The 23,751-nt window shown below is 37.5% G+C and overlaps 1 protein-coding gene across 1 annotated transcript in view; it reads right to left on the bottom strand.

Moving 5' to 3' along the window:
* Positions 1-12,428: 12,428 nt before the first annotated feature.
* The window catches only part of LOC122345793 (hedgehog interacting protein), a 32,353-nt gene continuing 21,030 nt past the window's right edge, over positions 12,429-23,751 (bottom strand). The window contains exons 11-13 of the mRNA XM_043240258.1: positions 23,430-23,514; positions 14,988-15,136; positions 12,429-14,899 (exon numbers count right to left, since the gene is read on the bottom strand). Of these exons, the coding sequence (XP_043096193.1) occupies positions 14,703-14,899; positions 14,988-15,136; positions 23,430-23,514 (431 nt within the window). The 3' untranslated portion in view covers positions 12,429-14,702. The remainder of the gene's footprint in view (positions 14,900-14,987; positions 15,137-23,429; positions 23,515-23,751) is intronic.

The following is a 23,751-nucleotide window of genomic DNA, read 5'->3' as shown; positions in this document are numbered from 1 at the left end:
TTGCAGAAACAACGGTAACTGCCAAAAGTGTTCATGCAGCTGTGGGAACATGGCCTTATAGGTAGCCCACACTCATTGACATCTGTAGTAAAAACATAGTGTTCATCTGTAGATCCCTTTTCAAATAGGTCATATCGTACAAGTTGGCAAAAAACAATAATTATTTCGATTTTTGATCATATTTATATTTATACCTTTATAAAAATTATATTATCAACCTTACCTTCTTTGCAGTTATTTCCCTTGTAACCTTTGATGCATGAGCACCGGTCAGGCCCAACGCAGAATCCATTCTCACAGGGCTTTTTACATATTGCTGTGTGCCAATAATTACATCATAATTTAAACTAAAGGCATAATTTGGCCTTGTGATTAAAAAATGCAGGTAGATTTATTAAATTGCTTACGTTGGCAGACACCATCAATATTCCTCCATCCATAGCAGCAGGACATAGATGGCTTTAATGCACAGACCCCTGGTTTCATTGGTTCTGTTAATGGGTCTGTCTTTGTCTTTAGTCTGACAGAGGATTGAGAATATTTTATAAATGCAAATCTGCATTGGATATTTGATGGCTCAAAATAGTGAACATAAATCTATTTGAGCGAAGAAAGGATTAAAAATATATACTTTATCATTATATTGTTGTTGTTTTGCTCCTGCATGCATATCTTAAGAATTAACCACTGTTTTAAGATCAGTCAGGATCAGACATTCAGATATCATCAACATCAACTGTACTTTATGTGTTGTATAATATATATTGTAAAGTAACAATTAACATACTTATCTCTGAAAACAGACTTAAAGTCTGAAAGTTTATCATTGCATATACATTGCAGTCATGCATGCATCTTACACTGCCACAGCAGGCAGTTTAATGTTGAAATAAAATTAAAAAAAGTTTTACCTACCTGTTGGAAATAACTACATCAGGAACTATGAAAAGAAGTCCAGTAATGAGGAAGTGTTGGTATATATGACTTTTAAACTGCATCATATCGAGTCAAGTCAGAACATTTTTTTCAGTTGACATTGAAAAGCATTTCCCACACAGCTGTTTTTCCGTCTAGGAGAGGATGCAATTGTGCCAGACGTGACAAAGAACAGTCCCTGATAAATCCCTGACAAATAAATGGGACTTGTGTGTGCTTGTGTGCAAGTGTAGACAGGTCATGTCACCTGGGAGCTGATGAAAGGGGACTCGGTCGGGTGGGATGTGACTGTGTGAATAGTTAGGGAAATGAAGTCGGGCAGTCTGTTAAGTTCACCATCTGCAATACATATAATGTCTGCACATATGTGGCAAACATGTTCGACGCATTATCATATCACTACAGTGTCACTTTTTTGGCTTTGATTGATTCACGCATATCCTTAATCACAAAAAATTAGTTTAAGCTCAAACAGTAATTTGCTGATGCCCTGCTGCAGTGCCCTCTTAGAAGGTCACAGATCTGTTAAAGGCACTGACTTTAAATCAGTCTTTTAGAGAAGGTAGTTTTATTCTAAATGGAGCAGATCGCCCCCTCATGTGTGCCGACATCTTTACGCCACATGATCAGCCGTGGCATGCAATTCAATGGGTTAATTCAGTTAGAAATATGTGTACTTTATATTTTTTGCAGTGCATTAACTATATAAACAATATAACAAAAACAGTATACTACAGTCTGCGGCACAATCCAGAGAGATTTCGAGGATTAGCATGTGTGCAAACCAATGGTCCAAACAGTATGAGTGGAAAAATAAAACGAGCAAACAATGATGAATGAGTGACACATGACACACAGCAAATTGGCTCTCGCTGCGGCAAGAGTTCACTGCAGTCATTTAGCCGCATACCAGCACGAACAATCAAAAAATTATGTTTGTACTGCGATACCGAAAAGAGAAACAAAAAAGAGTGGGGAATTGAATCCCTTTACATTCATGAGTGGAATTTACAAAGGTGTGAATTAAAAATACATCTGAAATCAGGAATGACAAATAAAATTATTTACTGAATTCAAAGAAATGTAACACATTAATGCATTCTAGGAAAAGAAATTAAATGTATATATCAAATTAAATAAACTACATCCAAAGTTTTATAGCTGGCATTTCAAACATACATGTTTAAGCCAAAATCTCAGAACTGCCATTTTATATTTTAGTAAAAAAAGTTGCACTTTATTTTGACGGTCCACATTAGATATTCTACTAAGTAACTTTGTAACTACATGTCAACTAATTCTAACTACAACACTGTCTACTATCGAAATAAAGCCAGGAAACAATGCTGCGTTCTAAGTGCTAAATTCAGAAATTCGACAGGAATTTTAAAAGAATTGTTCATTCAGTTCTAAATGGTGCACAACCCTGATAAACAAACACCTTTGCTGTGAAATAGGAGCGTTAAATAAACCTATACATCCACACCTATAGGTGTCAGTACAAAGTTCAAAACCATACGAGTAATTAAATGCAAACAAACACCAAACGAACAAGCCAGGTAGCACAAGACATTGTCGTTTGCTGGCACCTGAACACACGCAAACAACAAAAAAAACATTTTTTGTACAAATGACAGATGTTTAGCCCGCAAAGGGGTAATCTAGCTCGAACAAGTATAAACTACACTGAATAAATTAGAATTTTTTATTTTTTTTTACAGAACATGTAGACATACAAAGTGGAAGAGTGCCATGCTAATCATGATAGTACTGAGCTTGATGACTCACCCTTAAGACGGAACTGAAATCTGTCTCATATGGCACGGTATAAAAGCATGTTTGGTATTTCAACCACAGTACCTTTTTTAGCCTTTACAATGACACAGTCGGTGCAGAGGAACAGAGCAGCCGCAGTTTTGCGATGCATTTCAGTGTGTTAAAGCTTCTTGGATTTGTCAATTGCACCGCTGCACATCACTGGGTGGGTAGAAAGACCAGTAAGCATTATCTGCCTTTGACTCTCCGCCAAACCTCAGAGCCTGTTCATCGTGATAACACAATTAAACATAATCCTGGTACTTGAGCGAGTGTGTTATCATGCAGAGGCGATGCTAAGCTCCTGGGTTGTCACAGTGTGTGGTTCTAAGATTGATGTGATGCCACCCACCCCTTTCACCCCACCAGATGATTCAACTACATTTGTACTTGGAGATTGTATTGGGAAGTATTGGGAGAGTTAAGACATTTTGAAATTAATCTCACTGCTGTCAAACATTTCAGAACTAACTTTAACCTTCTGTGCTGGTTCCAATGATTAAAAGTAGTAATATCACATATCAGCAGTGATATTAAACACAGTATGACCGGTTCTTTGAGCTTACCAATAAAAACAAATCCAAATAAAGCCACAGCAGAACCATTGCACATCTGTGAGTGACACAAAGTATTTGGCAATAGATAGGTAAAGTGATACAAACAGAGATCTTGGCCAATCCGATTTGAGGACCACAAACTAGCTGCTGTATATATCGAAAGGAAAATGCTGCCATCATTTACTAACTCTCATGTAGTTCCAAATCTGTATTTTTATTTTTTTTGTTCATTCATGACCTCTAGACTGGACTATGGTAGTCCACTGTAGGTGGTTGTCTCGCATCTTCAATAAACAAGCTACGATTAGTCCAAAATGCAGTTCTTAAAAGGTCAAGGAAATATGAGCATATCACCCTAATTTCACAATCTCTACACTGGCTACATTTGCAAAAGTCTCGGAGGACTTCTCTCAAAAGTCTTATCTCACGCTAGAACCAGACAGTGAATAACTGGCTAAATGCTAAAATGAAGTAACATTAGTAAATGTTGTATTAGTAGTGTTTAGCTAACTAATTGTTAACAAATAGCACCTTATTGTAAAGTGTTAAAAAACAAATACACATATTAGCCTAATTTTCCTGATATTGTTTTTTTTTATTGTCATAACACACAATTATTGCCTTAGTCGTGTTCATCGTTTGCGCTTAAATACGTCATTATCTGTATGACCCTTTTTTTCATCTTTGGTAAAAAAACGCTCTCATATGTAATATAGAAACATGCATCTCCTTAAAAGCTGCTTTGAAACAACATGTATCATGAAGCTGTGTGGAAGGACTGCCACCTTCTGTCTGCCTTGAAAAGAAAAGAAAATTATTTGTTCCGTGTGTGATGATTTATCTATCCGCAGATGAAGCTTTGATCTATAGCAGTCTATTCTGGAATGTCTTTACACTGCATATTAGACTTGATGTATTTCATTTGGATATACTGAATATGACATATTACTTGAAAGTTGTGACATTTAAGAAGTGATCCAAAGATTCTTTCCCTCACAATCTGTTGACCTCATGCTGAAAGCCTCTTATGTGAATAGCAAAGCTCTCTGATGTGTTCAACAGGTGCCAGGCAGTGATGAACACAGCAGGGTCAAAGGTCGTCAGGAACTGGGCTTCTTCCAGGTGTTGGAGGTCGCAGGTCAAGCCACGGGGTTCAGAGGGTGTGACAAGACACCTGCAGAGGGGCTGACGGGGCTTCAGTGATGCATAACTTTGTGACACGTTTGACACACCAGTTGTGGGAGACCAAAATGATGAGCTCCTGGGTGGGTCATAGATATAACAACTCAAAGTCAGGAAGGCCCTTTGTTGTCCTCCGATTCTTTGAATGAGACATTTTATACACATGACACCTGTGGCAGTGGTGATTTATTACGTTCTTGCATGTCTTTTATTAAGTGCTGTTGGCATTTCAGCACACTAGTTATTCTGCCAGCTACATGCCATTCAGCTTATTCAGATGTGTTTATAAGAAAACAATAAAGGGTAATAATTTTATGCTCTTCACACTGTGCTAACGAAAAGTGATTCGGGGGAGCCTCTATCTGACTTCACGTAGCACTTTTTTGAAAATCGACACACTCAAATATGCGTCTCGATGCGAATAGATCTAGCCAGGTCTAAATAGTAATTATTCTTGAGTAAAACAATAAATAGCAAGAATGAGTTTGATGGAAAAAAAACTGAGGTTGTTTTGAAGTAAGGCAACAGGTAATGCCTCCTATTAAAATTAGACAACAAACAAGCTGTGAATACAGAATTAAATCTAAATAAATAATACTAAATATCTCATAAAAGTTTCATTCAGCAGTCTGTTGCTATACTGCGTTCACGCCATATCGTAATTACTGGTTTCGAGATGACAACATGGGACGAATTGTAATTAAATGTCCTACAAGAATGTGGATGCTTTTTACAGTACGAATGCACCTCTAATTTAAAATTGTATTTTTTGTATTCTGAGATGAATTCTGTACTTATATTAGTTTAGTTCACTCCCCTCAGTATTTCGCCATATTGAAACGATAGGCGCAGAATTTTACTACACTCAGGAGAAACTAAACTTCATTTATTTGCTGCCACAACTGCCTCAATATGCTAGTAGCGTGGCAAAGCTTGGTGATGCAAAGAGAGAAAATTAAACAATGAATCAAACTTATTATTATGCACCTTACCAAAAAAGACAACTGGAGAATCACATGTATGGGTGAAGAAGCAGAAATGATCCGAAGCCAGAAAACATAAGGGCCGAAAAAGATAAATAATGTGCTAAAACATTTGTACGGCATACACAGATTGTTTTGTATGTAATCATAGTGAATCATGCTAATAGATGACAGGCATGTGTGATTTTAGCAATGTTTAATTATCAACTCTTACTGTACAAGTAAATCCAAAGCTCAGAATTTATGCTCAACTGACTGCTTACTCTATATGTAAGTGGGAAATAAACACGTGGGACCCGGAACTATGTAGCCTTTATTGCTCCCGGTTGTTTTTCCCAAACCAGTTTAGCAAAAACTCCACCCACGCAGCTGATGCTAAAATATTTCATTGGTCATGTCAGTCACGGTGATGAATGCCTACACCAAGCAGAACACCTAACCCTACCACTCACCCTAACCTCAACCAATGAAATTAGCTGCTGGGCAGGATTTTCTTACCTTTACAATACTGCAAATACAGTAATTATTGTTGTTTATTGTGCCAAAAATTATTAGTTTTGATGTGTGCGTACCTAGTGGCCATAGCTGTATCCCTTCTGTATTCCCTAACCATCACTTCAGTCTAACATTTTGTGCGCAAAGAATACAAAAATAACTTTATTCAACAATTTGTTCTCTTCCATGCGAGTCTTTGATGCATGGAAGCACTAAGGAGCTCCATCAGCACCACACGTTGTCCACGTCCTTAAGAATCTCATAACGCTAAAATTTAGTTTTCACCAAAAAGTAAAAAAATAAAATAAAAGAATTAACAAAAGATAGCCGTCAGTCAAGAGTAAATCAAGATGCACATAAAAGTGCTGAAGAATGTACACATGGAAATCAGGTCATACTCACAGTGCATATAGTTACAGGTGCCACAGAAAGGCTTATTACCAACTTTTTGAGACATTCAGTTAACTAAACGAAAACACTTATCTGTTTCGTTTCTGAATGACTGACAAGTATGCATCACAATGAAGTTAATTAGTTTATGTATGGAAATTGTGTATGCAATTAAAATATATAAATATTAAATTTAGGCCTAAATGTTTTTTATAGTCTATCTTGTTGAAACAATGTGTTAACAATGTGCTAAAAAAAAAACAAATCATAAACCCAGAGTATATTGCCTTTGACCACACATCCCAGATTCAGATAACAGTGTTATCTGTTATACAAGAAACAAGAAACACTGGATTCTTATGATATTAAATGATGCAGATTACGTTAGGTTGATTAATTTATTTTCGGCATGCACATCTGGTTCAGGGTGGACAAGACCACGGTCAGATCAGGATGTTTCCCATTAAGGATGTGTGTGTTTGTGTATTTCTCTGCATGCACAAGTACATGTTTATCAGGAGCGTGTGTGGGCTGTCAGTTTTGACTGTTATCCCTTCAGATTCACAATGCAGCTTGTAAACTCCACATTCTCAGGGAGTTGACAGACAGTAAGGCAACTTACACAGGCAACAGCAACACAAGAAATCATCACGCACATCATGGTCCAGCTATGCCTGGCCTCATTAACCAACCGATACACAAAAGAGCCATTGTAAACACAGAGAGCTTGAGTCATAAGCACATACTGTGCTAATTAAGTTCTATTGCAAGGAATATAACACAAAAACACTTATATGACTACCACGTCTATGTCTAAATTGACCAGTCTGATGTTTTAAAGTTGGTTTGGTACAATCTTGTTTGTGCTGGATTACATTGAACAAAATTATAAACGCAACATTTTTGTTTTTCCCCCCTTTTGAACTCAAAGATCTAAGACTTTTTCTATGTATGCAAAAGGCCTATTTCTCTCACATTTCTTTTATTTCTGTCTAAATCTGTGTCGGTGAGCAATCCTCATTTGCCGTGATAAACCATCCACTTAACAGGTGTGGCATATCAAGATGCTGATTAGACAGCATGATTATTATAGAGGTGTGCAATAGTGCTGAGTTCTACGTGTTTCTAGGTCACCATATTTTGTTGACCCTGGAACAACATTTCAAAACAAAAGTTTCATTTTGACCATATCTCTACAGCTAAACCTAGCCTTACCCACGAGTAATGCCTAAAATCTGATGTACAAGCACTGTTAAAGGAAACAAGAAGTTTTCTCGATTATGTAAGTTATGTATTATTATGTATTATTATGTATGTTTTTTTGAGTAGTACCTTTGTATTGTGAACACATATTGTTGTGTTTAATACTGGTTTATCAAGAAGAAGTGACCACATAGAACATTTTATTCTTTTATTAGATAAGGTTTTATAAGAAATGCATAGTTCACTTTATTGAATAGTAGAAAATAGCACCACACGTAGCGTTATATTTAAAAATAGCTCAAGCTCGCAGATTATATGACTTTGTTTTTATTTCTATTTTATATAAGTATTTCATTTGTAATGTATTTAACCTATTTATAATAACACTAAATCTTATTATAACTAATACTCACCTGCCCAAAGACTCTGATTTCTAGACCTGAGCAGAACAGACCACGGGGATGTCTTCTGTGACCTGTCTTGTATGTATGATTAAATACTTATGAGAGATAGGGCAGATTTTATTTAGTTTACCTAACCTGAGGATAAACTAAATTAGGTAGATGGTGCACCATAAAACGGCACTAAACGCTGATTTTTAAGCCTAAACTTCACAAAAACTATAAACTGATTCTTCAAATCTGATTTAATCTGGTTAATCACAATGTTGTTCCACGGTCAACAAAGATGTTGGTCCGGGAACACGTAGAACTTAGCAAAATCAGATTCTGCGACGCAGGCAGCGTGTATGGCTTTGTGTGGGTGTGAGGTTTGCTGACCTCATGTTGCAGCAAGATAATGCACATTCCCATGTTGCAAGGACCTGTACACAATTCCTGGAAGCTGAAAAGTTCTTGCATGGCCATCATACTCAGACTTGTCAAGCATTGAGCATGTTTGGGATGCTCTGGATCGGTGTATACCAGTTCCTGCCAATATCCAGCAACTTCGCACAGCCATTGAAGAGCAGTGGACCAATATTCCACAGGCCACAATCAACAACCTGATCAACTCTCAAAGGAGATGTTGGTGACACCAGATACTGACTGGTTTTTGAATCCACCAATACAGTAAAACTGCACATTTTAGATTGCCACTCCTGTGTAATAATTATGCTGTCTAATCAGAATCTTGATATACTACACATGTGAGGTGGATGGATTAAGTGCTCGCCAACACAGATTTACACAGATTTGTGAACAATATTTGAGAGAAACTCATTTCTTGAGTTTGTGTACATTTGTGTACATAGGAAACGTTGCAGGAACAAATTACATTATAACATATGAGCTAATAATATGCATGATTGGAATGCACTTAGGGATAGCTAACCCAAACATGTATGTATTTCTTTTTTCTGTAGAAAACATATGGCGAAAGGTAGTGGGGTATACTGTTGTTTTGGCCCCACCGACTTCCATTCTATGGGCAAAAACTATTAAAACATTCTTCAAATAACTATATTTTGTTTTCCATAGACAAAATAGTGGGTGTGAGTAAATTATGGCTGAATTGTACATTTTAGGTGAACTATGCCTTTAAGTTAAAGTACACTTGATAGAAGTATTAGAAATGTACAGTATTCACAAAAATGAGTTTATGTACAATATTTTCAGTGCCATTTTTACCAGTCTTACATGAATGTTGTAGCACTTCACTGGTGGCAGAATATGTAAACAGGAGGAGAATTTCCTTGATCCACTTTTACAGATGACCTTGCAAGTTCTTTAGTGCACATCTTTAAGCCAAAGCCCATTCATCTCCTTTGATCACACTGCAGAAAGCTGGACTGTGGCTTTTGATGTAGCCTGTTGACTTTTTAGTTGGGTAAGCTCAAGGGGCCTCAGAGATCCAAGGCACAGAAACAGCGAGTTTGCCAAGATGAATGACCGTTTGCTCAGGTTAATATAACAATACCCTACGCAAGTACCATCATAAAACATTTGCATAGCTTGTTTTAATGTGTTTGGGAAAATTTGCGGCCACAGTTTGAAAAAATGCCTCAACATGGAAACTTTTACCTAGGTGGTCCCATTCTGTTGATACCAATTGTTTACTAAGCCCCGCTAAGGATCGCGGTACAGGAAGATGGACAAAAAAGACAAAGTGTCTCATTGCACAACCACACGAGTGCAGTGCCACACACGTTTGCCCATGTTTGCATTTACATCCTGCATCTAAAATACCACACGTAAACACCAAATTGGCATGCGAGCCCAAGTCCTCCACACCCATCCCCCTTCTATCATTCTCTCATCCTGACATCTACCTGTCTCCTCCTGCCAATCTCCAGTCCTTGCCCTTGGACGGGGTTGGGTGTGTGTTTACATGACAGATTGGGCCCCAGTAGGAACCATAATTGCATCATTTCATGGATGCGAGTCAGGACTGAAGATCCAAGGCCTTGGAGAGAGTTTCTCTTTTAAGCTAATCTGCCATATGCAATATGCTAGAGTGCTTGACAAAGAGACATTAGTTCTAGTAGAGGTAAAGCCTGGAAGGTAGCATGGACCTGTTGATGTGTAGGGTATAACAGTACCTTGTGTTCCGCTTTCATTTTTGTGTTCCGAACTTAACAAGGATAGTTCACCGAAATTGGTCATTCTTATTTACTTACCTCATGTCACCTTTTTTTCTGCGGACAGAAGATGTTTTTTTCCACATAAAAAAAAAAGGTTTGAAGTAACGTATTTTGCCCTTTTTTCTGTTCCTGTTTGTCCTTATTTGATCTGTTTCCTGTTCTTGTGTATTTTGATTATTAGTTGATTCCTTGCACCTGTCTGCTCGTTATCCTTAGTTAAAAGCAATTTTTATACAAGTAAAAAGGTAATAGTTATTTCAACAACTTACAACTTACAAAAATTCCTTGACTAAGGTCTGTTTTTGCCACATTTGAGGTTTGGGTTTGACCACTTAAATATTGCTTTGATCATCATAGTAAGTGATCGTACTACTTCTAAATTTTTTTAGGAATTAATTCATGTGCTTTTTATTCCTGGACTCTGTTATACACGCTGCACTATCAAAAACAGCTGATACATTCATTTAATATCCACTTGTGTATTCCACGAAAGAAAGCAAATTATATACATTTGGAATGACTAAATGACATTTTGGTTGAACTTTAAAGAGGTGATTTAAAGACTACCGATGCATGTTTGCTCTAATTTTGAAGGTGCGCTATGATACATATCTTCATCAGTGAGGCTCTGAGGGACTCAGACTTCCTCAGTCATGACCACACACACTTCAGCAGTAGTCCTTACTGACTCAGTCACATAAATATATGAGGTAATAGAATACTCCGCTTAAGCGTGGGTGTGATAAAAGTAGATGTGTGTGTTCTGTTTAATAGATTAAGTACGGTGTTCATGGAAGTTCACTGATATACATATAGCCAGTATAGATAAAGTAGTACGTCCCTATCTCTTCTCATTCTCTTATCTAAACCCATTATCTGCCCGATAAGTCTTTATTCTGTGTATATGATATTATAAGCGAGTTTTCCAACCATCAGAGTTTCGCAAATATTTAGTATACAGACTCGTCATGTTTATGCTGAGTGCTGGGTTACACTGTTTATGAAATATAGCCAGGCAAAGGCCCTTTGGGGAAGAGAAAGAAAACCATTCCAAATGAAAAGTAATGATTCATGCCACAGATAGTATATAAACTCAAATACACCGCTATCAGCCCTGTTCCTCCAACACAATTTTGATTGGCTCCGAACAACGCACAGACAACTTAGTATTGCGTTACTCTAAATACATTGGGGTGACTATGGTGATGTGGGTGGTCCTCATTCATTATTATAACGACCACTCAACCTGATTGATGTTTGGAAATGGAATTTAATAACGCTATCAACCTACACCGCTCTGTTTGTTAAGTTTCCAGTAAAGATTTGCTGAGGACGGCACTGAACGGGCATTTTCAGAACACCCTTTTTTTGCTTTTTGGGCATTCCGTATAACACCCTTATTTTAATACATTACTTTCATAAGCGCAACTTATAGTGTGAGAGAAGTAAGTTTTTGGCATTCCACACCAGATGAACACTGGAAAATGATGGACAAAAGGTCATTGCACACATTTTGTAAAAAAAAAAAAAATGTTGCACATTAAAAAATAAATAAGACCTCATGGTGTGTCGGCCTACACATAAGTCAGTCCATCATAAAAAACTCATATAAGAAAAACAACCAACTAACCAAACAAACAAAAGACGCATATGACGCATATTTTGGATTCAGTTGGTAAAAACCTTAAGTTATATTGACTTCTTTGGCAACTTCCCAGTGCTCTTCTCTGCCCAGTTTAGCAAAGGGAAAAAGTAAATGGAAATGGAAAAAATTAGACACTACCCAGCACTAAACAAATGTAATGTAACGTCTTGTACTTTGTTTTTACTGCAAAGTATTCATTTTTCCCTTGTTTAAACGGGTAAACAAAAAATATGCATGTTTGTGATACTATATCTATCGCATTCTAAGCTGATATAATACAGATTCATGGTAACACTTTTTTTAGGGTCTCTTACTTAGTTCTTTATTAGCATGCATATTTGCCATTTGTTAGTAGTAATTAAGCATATATACATTTTTTAGTTATATTTAGTTTATTTATAGGATCAGCAAAGCACCTCAAAATAAGAATCAAACTCAGGTTGCTGTGAGCGCAGTCAACACATTAACAACTAGGCTATTTGTGCCGACATTAATGCCTTAGTCTACATGACCTTATTCCACTATTCTATTCCCTATTCTAAAGTTTTACCAAAATTCATGTAGTGAAATATTTATGAAAAACACCCATCGAGAGTTACATGACATCAGATCAGAGAAAAAATAATGTAAAGGAGCCATTCTCAAGTTCTCAAACATGCTATACACTTTAATAAACATATTGATATTTCTGAGAAGAACCCAAGATAAACCTAGTTATTTACAATAAATGACCATATTTCTTCACATACAACAGTAAAAACATCGTAGACAACTTAAATAACTTTAAGGCGTAACTACTTAAATAATAAAAGAATCAGGGTTATTCTATTCACATGACACCTTCCCAGCAGCTCCAATGCAGGTTTCACATTAAGTGCTAAAATTATAGAGTAGATTTACAGCATGGATTCCTTACATGTAACAAATAATGTTAAAATGCACTGAATAGAAAGTCATAAACACGTAGGGGTTGTTGTTGATGCATTTGTCTTTTGGAGGAATAAGTGATTATATATAATACACCTGTCGATCTCAGAGGGGACTGTAACCTTTCAATGACAAGAATCACATCAAAAACAGGCTTACTGAAAGCTGGGTAATATTTATGACCTCACTGATGAAATTTCTAAAGTCTAAATTTGAACAGAATGTGGTTCCCATTTTATTCAGAGAGAAAAAAAAATCTAAAGAGAGACTGTAATGAATTATGGGAAAATTTCTATTTGAGTGCATTTTGCTAATTCGTCTACTGGATAGCGCTCAACCAACAACAATTCGCTCTATAAAGCATCAGTTTTTAAAAGGATACTATGGGTTCTTGATGACATCATAGACTATATTTAACATCCTCTTCTAGTCATTCATGAGCAGGTTGGGGGAAAATAAAACTGGCTCTAAAAGTATAGCTTGAGCCTAGCTTGAAACATCAAATACTCAAAAGCAAAGATCTATGTTTAATTTTTTTTTCTGTCAAAGTACTCTTAGTAAGAGAACAAAGTTATAGCTTTAAATTAGACTTTTACAGATGTCGTATTGTCAACAGAACTGTGTAAGTATCTAGTAAAAAACATAAAATGAATTTACAGGCTTAATGCAAAACTGCTCCTCTCCCATATATTATTCCTTAAAAAAATAAACCCTCCTCTATTAAAACAATGGCAAATCTAAATAGTACTGTATCTGTACTATATGAAATGTACACCAGTAACCAGTCTTGTTCCCTTTTGTATATAACAAAACTGATTATGGTTTGGTGTTTCAGAAAAAAAATAATATGGAGAACATTAAAAATGAATCGTCCCATGAGTCAAAGACATTGTGAAAAGACTGTAGTAGTATTTGCTAAAATCACCTTACAAGGGTTTTCCATATGAAGAAAAAACAAGCTTCTGTGCTCGATATCACACAGAAAGAAGATACATGAACATTTTAAAATATGATAAGATATACAATTTGCAATGAAAGCAGCGTGCATGGTCATGAACAATTATAGGAAAATAATATAGCTGATACTGCAACTTTAACCAGAGCAGTTACCTCTTAACCAAATAATGTATTAAATTAACGTATTCAAAGTGACTGTCCAAACATTCTTATAGATTTACATTTCACTTGACGTTATCATTAGAAATGAAACGTCAATGGGATACAACCAATATTCAGTTTTGACTCCTCATTGAGCGTTTCGACAATTATATGGATGACATTTGAGCAGATCCGTTTCTAAACTGCATGTAAACTGGCATCTAGTCCCATCATAATGATTCTCCAGTTATACACAGACCCGCTGGATAAGACTAAGTCTGTTGTATGCTTTTGCGGCTGTATTGACAGCTACTTCCCCTCCGTTCTTCAAACAACTTGTGAATCCATGGCAGTGATTTTCTTAATGGCGCAGTTCAGTTTGGTAGACTGTCCATCTGACTTTCCTAAATGAGTGTTGCAATTCTTGACTCCCTAAAATCCCAATTAGTCCTGTAGTACAAACCGGTGCCCATGTTGGGATTGGACCGAACATCCGAGTTGTTCTCTTGTGGGGCTTCCAGTGCTCTGCGAGTCCACCTGCAGGGACACTTGACTTTAAAGCGGACCAGACTTTACACACCCATACCAGAAGTAAAAACCGGGGAGCCCTGCGTGGGATCTCCAACATGCGACCCCTTCAGCTACGCGCCTTGAGGATCCATTGGCCACCCTGTTATTGTTTTCCGTGTATATATGTGCATAGGGGTGGGAGTGCAGATGGTGTAGGGGAGCATGGAGCCTGTGGCTCATGAAACAGTGATGGGAGAGGAGGATCAGGTGAGGGGCAGTTGGAGATTGGGGATGGTGTCCTGAAGGCAAACTCTTAAAAGGCCTCCTTAACGTTTAGTCTGCCAACCGGTAAAGAGCGCATTATCATCCCGCCCTGCTTTTTATACAATATAACTGGTGAGGTCCAGCAAGTAAGACGTCATGTCAATGATGTGCTCCAGAATGCTGTCTTTCTCGCCGTCCCCTCGTGTCCCTCGTTCTCCTTTCTCGCACTGGCTGCCAGAGAAACCTTCCTTGCAGAGACACTTGTTGGGTTCCACGCAGACCCCACCATTGCGACATGCCGGTTCACATTTGGCTGCGAATGAGAAACACAGGAGCTGTTAGCAAAGGTTGGAAGCTTGGTCAACTCTGACACTGATAAAGTGCTCTGATAAGCTCTGTACCTCGTAAGCAGAAGGGGCCATCCCAGCCAGAACTGCAGCAGCACTTGCCGGTTGGTGTACAGTGGCCGTTCTTGCATTCACGGGAGCAAGCGGTGCTTAGCATCTCTGGATCTTCTACTGGCCGTCTGCACTCCTTAGGGACCTGTGGCCTGCGTGAGTCACAGAGCATTGATGGTCAACTCAAGATCTGCTTTTCTCACCCTACACTCGGACATAGTTTCCCTTGCAGATCACAAACTACACACTTGCCAAGCACACAAAAGTGTATTAATCAGGGAAGTATTTCATAAACAAGCTTCCATTTGGAAAACTTGTTTAGAGACAATGAGTTGTTTTATCATGGGATGGTCACGCTAACTTTTGAAATATGAGCTGCGTCCTCCGGAGGTCACATTTGTAGGCTGCATGCATCATTAAGGATGTCTTATTCCTTGTGAGGTGTAAAGTACTGTCATTTATTTCTTTATATTGGTTACTTTTCTTAAATTAGATTTAATAAATAATGTAGCCTTCGAAATGAGATGCAGCAAAAGATAAAGATGCAAAATTTTGTCAGTAACAAACCAATTTTAAAGACGTTTAAAATTGTTTTTTTTAAATAGTACATTGAGCAAAATTGTAATATTTGTAAATCCATGCACAAAGACTATAGTTACTTGCTTGTGTGATGCAATCATATGCTGATCTTTGTATATACTGTTGTTTCACAGACACATCATACAAAATAAACCACTGGCAATTATTAATCAGGGGCCTGTTTCATAAAACAAGTTTAGCCAGGCTTATTTCAGTTATTTCAGACATATTTCGAACTAAATCAACTGGCAAAAGGTCAACTAACTGAAATAAACATGGATTATTTAGTAAACTTGTTTCATGAAACCGGACCCTGATTGTTAAGGGCAGGGGCATCGCTAGACCCCTTTTACTGGGACATTTAATTAAAATTCTCTCTGCTTGTTAAAGATATTTACGTACTTTTAAATACATACATGTTTACTTTCAGTATTGTTGCACTGTATGTATACCGCAGCTTAATAAGCTTATAAGCAACACATTTATTTAGGTTTCAATTGCAAAAGTTCTGTAAATGTGAAACAGAAAGAAAGAATTACGGATTTTATTAGTTCATTTTTGTGATTTACTCAATTGTCACCTGTACCCTTACATTACACTACACCTACATTCAAGTGTGTGGGAAGTTTTTACATAATTCCTGCAATAACACATCAGAATTCGGGCTCCGTGTGGCAAAATCTGGAAACAATAATGCTTTTGTGTGTAATGGATTTCAAATGCAAAACCTCAGTGTCAAACTAAGTGGTTTGTGATGAACCTGTCCTGAAGTTCAGCTCTCCAAACATTCTTATGCCTCACTCAGCTAAACACACTGCTTAATGAGCCAGGCAAATCTCTTCAAGGCTGTCTATTAGTGAGCAGCAGGGCTGTTGACATACCCAACAGGCCAGCACACACACAAACACACTGTAATTGGACTCCAGTGAAGCAGTGACTGTATGGGAAACAGGCTGGAGAGCTCTTGGTGAGTTCACATCCTGTGCATCTCACTAGAGGTGGCGTATGGGAAAGTTAGGTGGCCAGTGATTCTGCGCTTAACGATGAGGGTTGTGGAAAGAATGGAGGTGGAATCCAAGTGTTTAAAACTGAAGTATGTTAAAATAAGTTTAAATGCAGTGTAAGTTTAATGCAGAGACTAGTAAGCAGGCAAGTAAGCCATTTTAAGCTCGGCTTTTGTGCACAAGCAATAGTGTTAGCATTTTGCTAACAGCTAATACATTACTAACAAATTTCAACGCTTACGTTGCTATCTCATTATGAATCTACTGGACTACAGGCAAAATTAACTGCATCAAGTTAGCTTCTAATTTCCTGGATACATGGTTTTATTGTAAACAATTAGTATTTGGATGTCTTTTATTGATTAGTTTTTCTAAATCATAATTTCACTTTGATGCATGTCTTTCACTACTTAATGATATATAAATGTAATATAAATGTCTGTTCTAAAATTAGAAACATTTTTAAGTTTTTATTTAATTATATTTTATTAATGTAAATTCATGTCATAGTCAGATTTTCTTGGTTAAATAGACATTACTTACCCTACCATAATAAAATATATATTTTGTATTTTTACATTAATAGGCTATTCTGTTTATTCAAACCAAGTATAAATCTCATCAGTTTAGTGTTTTTTAGCAGTTTACATGATGTCACTTAATTTTGATGGTCCCTTTAACACATTCTGTTTACTATAAGTAATATTGCACCAATATATCACATACATACTAAATCTCAATAGAGATTTAGTAGAGGTTAGTAGATTAGTAAAGTGGTAGGGTTAGATTAAGTTGACATATACCTACAAAATATTTTATAGCCAGCAGAATGTCCACTGAGAAACCATCAAAATGAAGAGTTAGCAGATATTAAGCAGACAGTTTACTAATACTAATAATACTTATACTAATACCAATTATTAAAATGAGAGTTTGTCACGTTGTCAATGCTCAAAATGGAACATACCTTTGACATTTATTCCAAAATAATTACTCTAAGCACTATCAATTTAAACAATATATTTTAAGCCTGGCTCACTCGATTTCAGCTATGATTTGGCCGTCTGAAGCAAATTTTGAAAATCTTAAAAGATTCCTATAATCCTAGGCTAAATCTGTAGTCTTTGATCGTTAGTTTGACATGTTCACCGACATCCAATTAATGGCCGTTGCGATAAACTTTTTACCTTTAGATGAAATTCTGGTAGTGTCAGAAGATTTTGCGCATAGCCTTGAGGTGTTACATCTGCTATGATGAACATCAAACTTTCTTCATATTTCAAGACAAGCCATGATCAAATTTAATGCTAGAGATTTCTTCTATATGCCATAAACTCCTGCCCTTTTGTCCTGCACTCGCGAAATTCATCAGATATGTTGCCTTTGTTATGATAAACGCCGGTTGCACTGCTGCTTTCATGTGGGTGCATGGTGCTGCTTATAATATTCCTCTTACATACGCTGGTTTTGCCGCAGTTCATATGCTTTTCATGATAGCCGACATTAAACCCTGCGTGCACTGCAGCTCGAGGTCACTCAATAATGTGTGGGTTGATGTAAAACTCTGAACAAGCTATTTATTTGTGCATGTACCCTTTTTAACACGCCTTGACTGTGGTATGGACTGAAAACTGAGATTCTACAGAGTGACATGATCATCATGTTAGTACAATCTGACAAGAACAAGGACTTGCTTTGGATCATCACATGAGCTTGAACACAAGAGGCTGTATTTATTGCATAAACTAATCACAGCCAATCATAACCAGTCATATCCACTCATATCGCAAGGCACTGCCTCCTCTCACATGACTTTCTACCATTAATTACGCCGCAGGCATTAGGGAGCCTGTTAAGACTCAATGGTCTCAGAAGAGGCGAGCTATGTAGTTGTTTCAAAAGAGCTGGCAGTGATGGTCACCTTTCAGTTATGACAAGGGTTTGTGATTAGGTTTCCTAATGTGAGTCTTTGTTGCAATTTGTTAAAAAATAACTGACCAACTGATGTTAACTGATGTAAAAACAGACGTCATTGGGTTTATCGTTGGATATCTGTGCTTGTAAGTATTGTATGAACCAGCCTTAGCAGTGTCTATGTGAGCGAGTGGGATGCTGGATCCCTGAGTACCACTGACAGCTTCAGTGACTGATGGCAGGAATAGGGTGGTAACAAGGGAATTGTGGCAAGATGTGCTGGGGGGTCTATTGGGGGTGCAGTTCCCATGCTCCCCTCAACCACATTCAGCACCCATATCAGGTCTCCCTTGTCTCTCATCCACACTTTTTTTGTGTTGTTGTGACAGGCTGTTACGTTGTTAAAACACAGAGAGAGAGAGACAGAAAAGATGAAGAAGAAAAAGAAATAGAGATGGATAGTGAAAAAGAAATAGAGGGAGGGAGGGAAGGAGAGAAAGAGGCTCTCCCCAGAGGATTGGACTAACACTGTTAATGACGTCGGGGTCAGCGGCGCTACTAAACAGTTTGTATTACTGGCAGGGTGGCCGTGAAAACAACACCTGCTGCTGTGGCACTTGACAAAGACAGCTGGGTCAACAGGCACTGTGGGAATGTATCAGCTCTGTGAGGCCACTTGCATAAAACACAGACTGATAAATTAAAAGAATGCACCAGCTTATTAGTTCAAGACTGTCCTGTAGCTTGAATGGGAGGTTGAACACAACTTCTCTTTTTGTCCATCCAAAGACTGTTTGGCACAATATACCAGCCACGATCATGATCCCAGTGCCTGTTCTACACTATCTACCTAGACAGAAATCATCGATACTGGAATTGAGAAATTGAAGTTATTGGTAAGCTGCGGGTTTTTTAGAGCTTTTAAGTTGTGGAATTCTGTGGAATTGATTTAGATGTGGTAAACAGTACTATCCACTTATTGACAGTCGAAAATGTAATTATTAAGCCAAAATTTCATAAATGGGATGGGGGACTTGGTGAATGATGGGTGGTCCAATTCTGTGGAAATCTGTGGGGCTTTCGTTGAAATTGCAGAATGGGTAGTGACTCCAGTGTCTTTGAGCTTTTCTTCAGGAGACAGTTTAATATCTCTTGGCTTAACTGTTTATTACTATCAAAGCCAACGAGTTGAGTTATTTGATGAAAGCAAGTGCGGGTAGAGGAGTGATGGGCTGAGGGGTGTTCAACGAACACAGCATAAAAAGCCTTCATCAAGGCACTCTGTGTGACTCCTCTGTCCTTTTTGTCATCTCTCTCTTTTGTTAGTACCTCTTTGTGGTTACATTGTATCAAAAAATTTACTGTGTATTGTAGCTGTAGGCCATTCAGTACCACCCCTAAGGGTCTTTGTCAAGGGGAGGAACACGGTTGTGAGCAGGAGAGATTTAGGAGAGAGAGTGAAATAAAGGAGACTTGTGAGAGATGGGGATCAGGAGAATGTGAGCACTTTTTAAAGTGTTTGTATATCCTGCTCTTGACACACACACACACACACTTAAGCCTAGAGGAATTTGTTACCTCTATATTGCTACAGAACATAGAGACAACAAATTCCAAAGTCATGGGAGATACACTTATATTTGTTTTTTTTTATGACATATCCTCAGGTCTGCGGTTCTAAAATGAATAAAGGCAATTTCAGAAATCATTCAAGTAACACTCAAACAAAACTCGACATCTATTTTGGTCAAGAAACAATGAGATGTGTTCTTCAAACATTCCTTGGTTTCTACTGAAATGTTGAAATGTTGTTGTTCAGCTGTCAGAACAGACTGTTTCTGCCAAAAGAATCGCTATGAAGTTCTCATTTTTCGTAGCTTACGTACATTGGGTAAAATCTGTTTGCTGGGCTAAAATTTGCTTACAAATGCCTACTGAGATAACAAACATTTCAACACTGAACGTACTGGACAAGTAAAAAAAGAAAACGTTATAAAACTGAGGATGTGCGTCAGTTTGTATTTAATATTACAGAAACTAACAAATTATAAATAGTTCACTTACTGGCATCTTCTCAGTTATTCAGCAGCTTATAAACAATCCTACAGTCTCTCTCTTGTCCTCATTGGACATCGATACGTGTACATTTCAGTGTGCGGTGGCTTATTTATTATTCTACATTAGCAGGCTGCAAAACAAACTCAGATGGGTGCAGTCATCCCGGTGAGGTTTACTGCAATGTCTCAAACATTTGACTTTCATTTGATATGATATTCTATGATATATTTTGTGCTTTCTGCCCTACCCCACAGTTTGACAACCCAAAAACGCAATGTGGCAGATCATATTCCAAACACAAAGTAGATATTTTGAAGCCCTCAGCCCTAGCTCAGCCCGCAAAGGTTAAAAGGTGCAAAAAAAATGTAAATGTAGATACTAGAAATGTAAATGTCGGACCACCCCACTTGACAGTGATAGTCACTCAGAAATGTGATATCACCTCGTTTATTTGGTAATTAGATAACAAAAAGTGACATGATATATAAAACAGTGAACCCAGCACCACGGGTCCAACAGACTAAACAACTCCAATCAATGATGGAAAGAATTGTTCTTTGGAAAAATGCAGCAATGCCAGAAAACATAAATAAAGTAAGTTTGAGGGGCCTTGTTTAGGAGACTCATGGAAAAATCTGTGGTAATTAATAGCATTATACTTGGGTGGCACTGTCGTCACCTGGGTATACACGGCCTCAGATAAATTATTCAGACCTTCAAGCTAATTTCTCAATCCTTTGAAACCCTATATGCAAATATTGGTTTCTGTGATATCTGCATTTTATATCTGCATTTAATTTTTAAAATTGTTTTTGTATTTTTACTTTTAAGCTATTTTTTACAATAATGACAATGTTTATTTATTTATTAAATGTGACATTGGCCGATTTTCTTTTTCCAGACAGATCTGCTCAACGTTTCAGTATGGACTTAAAACAAATGAATTGAGATCAGTCCTTAACTAGGGAACTGACTAGGGAATTCTCTTACTGGAATTTCTAAAATTAGTTTTGATATATATTCTTTTTTATTCTAACAAGATTCTTGCTGCTGATGAAACACAGCCCCCATAAAGGTTTACCAACATACTTCAATGCAGGTATAACGCACAAGATGTGGGCAGTGTTGGATTTGCACCACACATATTACTTTGAATCTAGACCTTATCTGGAGCACAACTATAACAGGGTCACTACTAAGGCAAACTTCAGATGTGCCGTCTAGTGGTCCCCTATAACTGTCAGTCTTACAAAGAACTCTTATCTTATAATTGACTGGTGCATCTCTATGTAATTCTTAGAAACTTAACTTTGTAGCATTTCAAAGTGATCATAAGCTTTTCTGCTTCTTGTTTGAATGAAGAGTTTTGAAGACCATCCTAGTCAGTGTCTGGGTGGCTTCCATATCCACATAATTGAACCAATCAGAAAATCACTTGTTTAGTACTTTTCCCTGGAATGGTTGTAGTTTTCATTTTGACATTCATTTTCAGTCCTCACTTGAATAAGGATGCACATTACATAAATGTTTTTTTAGATTCAGAATATGAATTACAGCTAAATGGCTAACGATAACTAAGAGTTTGTATTATTGCAAGGTGGATTTATTAAAATGTGAGACGGAATGCAACGCAAATAATAAAATAGTTTAATTTTATATGTAAATAATAAAGTTTTAAATAATTTCACCTGATAATTGAAGGTAATTTATATAGCTCTAATGGTGTAAAAAGGTCCAGTAAAAGAACTGTGAATGGTGCAGAAAGCACAAAAACAAGTTTCATGAGGGATTGTTTTGAATTAGAGACTTGACAGATCTGCCTGTGCCTATTGTAATGTCCCTTTTTTTCTGGAAATGATATATTTGATCTATTAAAAATGCAAACACTTTTGGCAGTTGTTACGTGGGAATTCATATGCTCATTTCTAATAGATGATATGCCTTTCATATGCACTTGGCTTGGTGAGAACGACATATTTTCAAGATCTATCGTAAAAGTGGCTTTTAGTGGTGTAAAACACACGGGTTAAATTACGCCATATTGAAAAAAGCCCACTAGCATACAGAAATGATTAAATCCTTTAACCAACTCCATTCACATGTGCTGAATCTCTCCGTGAACTTCTGCACATGTGTGTCAATTGGATCAATTTTGTTCATCCGCAGATTCGCCAGCATGTGAACGTCCTCAAGAAAAACATTCCCTCTGTTGAAGACAGGTGTGTAAGTCCTGTCAAAGCAAAGAAAATACCCAACCGACGACCACACAGGCTTGCTAGTTAACCAGCGCTGTGTCCGAGCCACCTTGACTGTGTTGGTGTTAGAAACACGTTACACTAACATTTGGAAATGGTATGCTTACTCTCCAATTATGGCTGAGGTTTGTGTTGGCGGAGATCGGCAGTTGTGTGATGATTTGTTTAAGGGAAGCTAGAGTCCTTGTGCGTGTCTGTGAGCAAAAAAACGAGTAGTGCTTTAACGGGATAATTCACCCGCAAATGAACATTCTGTCATCATTAACTCACCCACAAAAGAAAGATATATAGTAAAACGTCTTAGTGTTCTCGTCCACACAACGAGAGTCGACGAATGTTGTTTTGGACCCCACTGGTTTTCTTTGCATGAACAAATTCTTCAAAATAAGCTTTTCTCTCTTGGTATGAACTAACCACGCAGATGTTCAAACCATAGCACGTAAGAAGAATACCGGGGGATGTTTTGTAAAGCGGAATAAAAATGGAATTAATTACGCAAGTTTCAATATTAGCATTGCTCAGCAGTAACATCACATATTTCACATGCGAGCAATGAAAACGGAAAAACAGAGAGGCTGTTGCATAAACGCCGTTGTATACAATATGCTGCTCTGTGTATTCGAAGCTCAACGCACCTTTTAGGGTCCACCAACTTGTAGAGTTTTCCGTTGTCCGACTGAATCGCTGTGCTTTTGCTGGAAGCGAGGATGTAGACCTCACCTGCGGAAGATAGAAAACATGTAGGTCTTTCAGGGATCTCATTTGTCTTCTCTCACCTTCCTTCCTTCCTACTCGTTGCACTTGACACTGGTGCACAAGAGGGTTTCGAGAGGGGCTCATTAAATCGTCATGCAAGTAATTTAATGAGGAGCAAGCTTGCAGCACTGTGCACAGATTGTAAACATGTGTCAAGAGACTGCCATGTGGGTCTCCAGTACAGCCTTTCACTGAATCCCT

This window comes from Puntigrus tetrazona, chromosome 1 (assembly GCF_018831695.1).
Source record: "Puntigrus tetrazona isolate hp1 chromosome 1, ASM1883169v1, whole genome shotgun sequence".
Classification (NCBI taxonomy): domain Eukaryota; kingdom Metazoa; phylum Chordata; class Actinopteri; order Cypriniformes; family Cyprinidae; genus Puntigrus; species Puntigrus tetrazona.
Note: the sequence above shows the minus strand (reverse complement) of the source record. Positions and strands in the feature narration are given on the sequence as shown.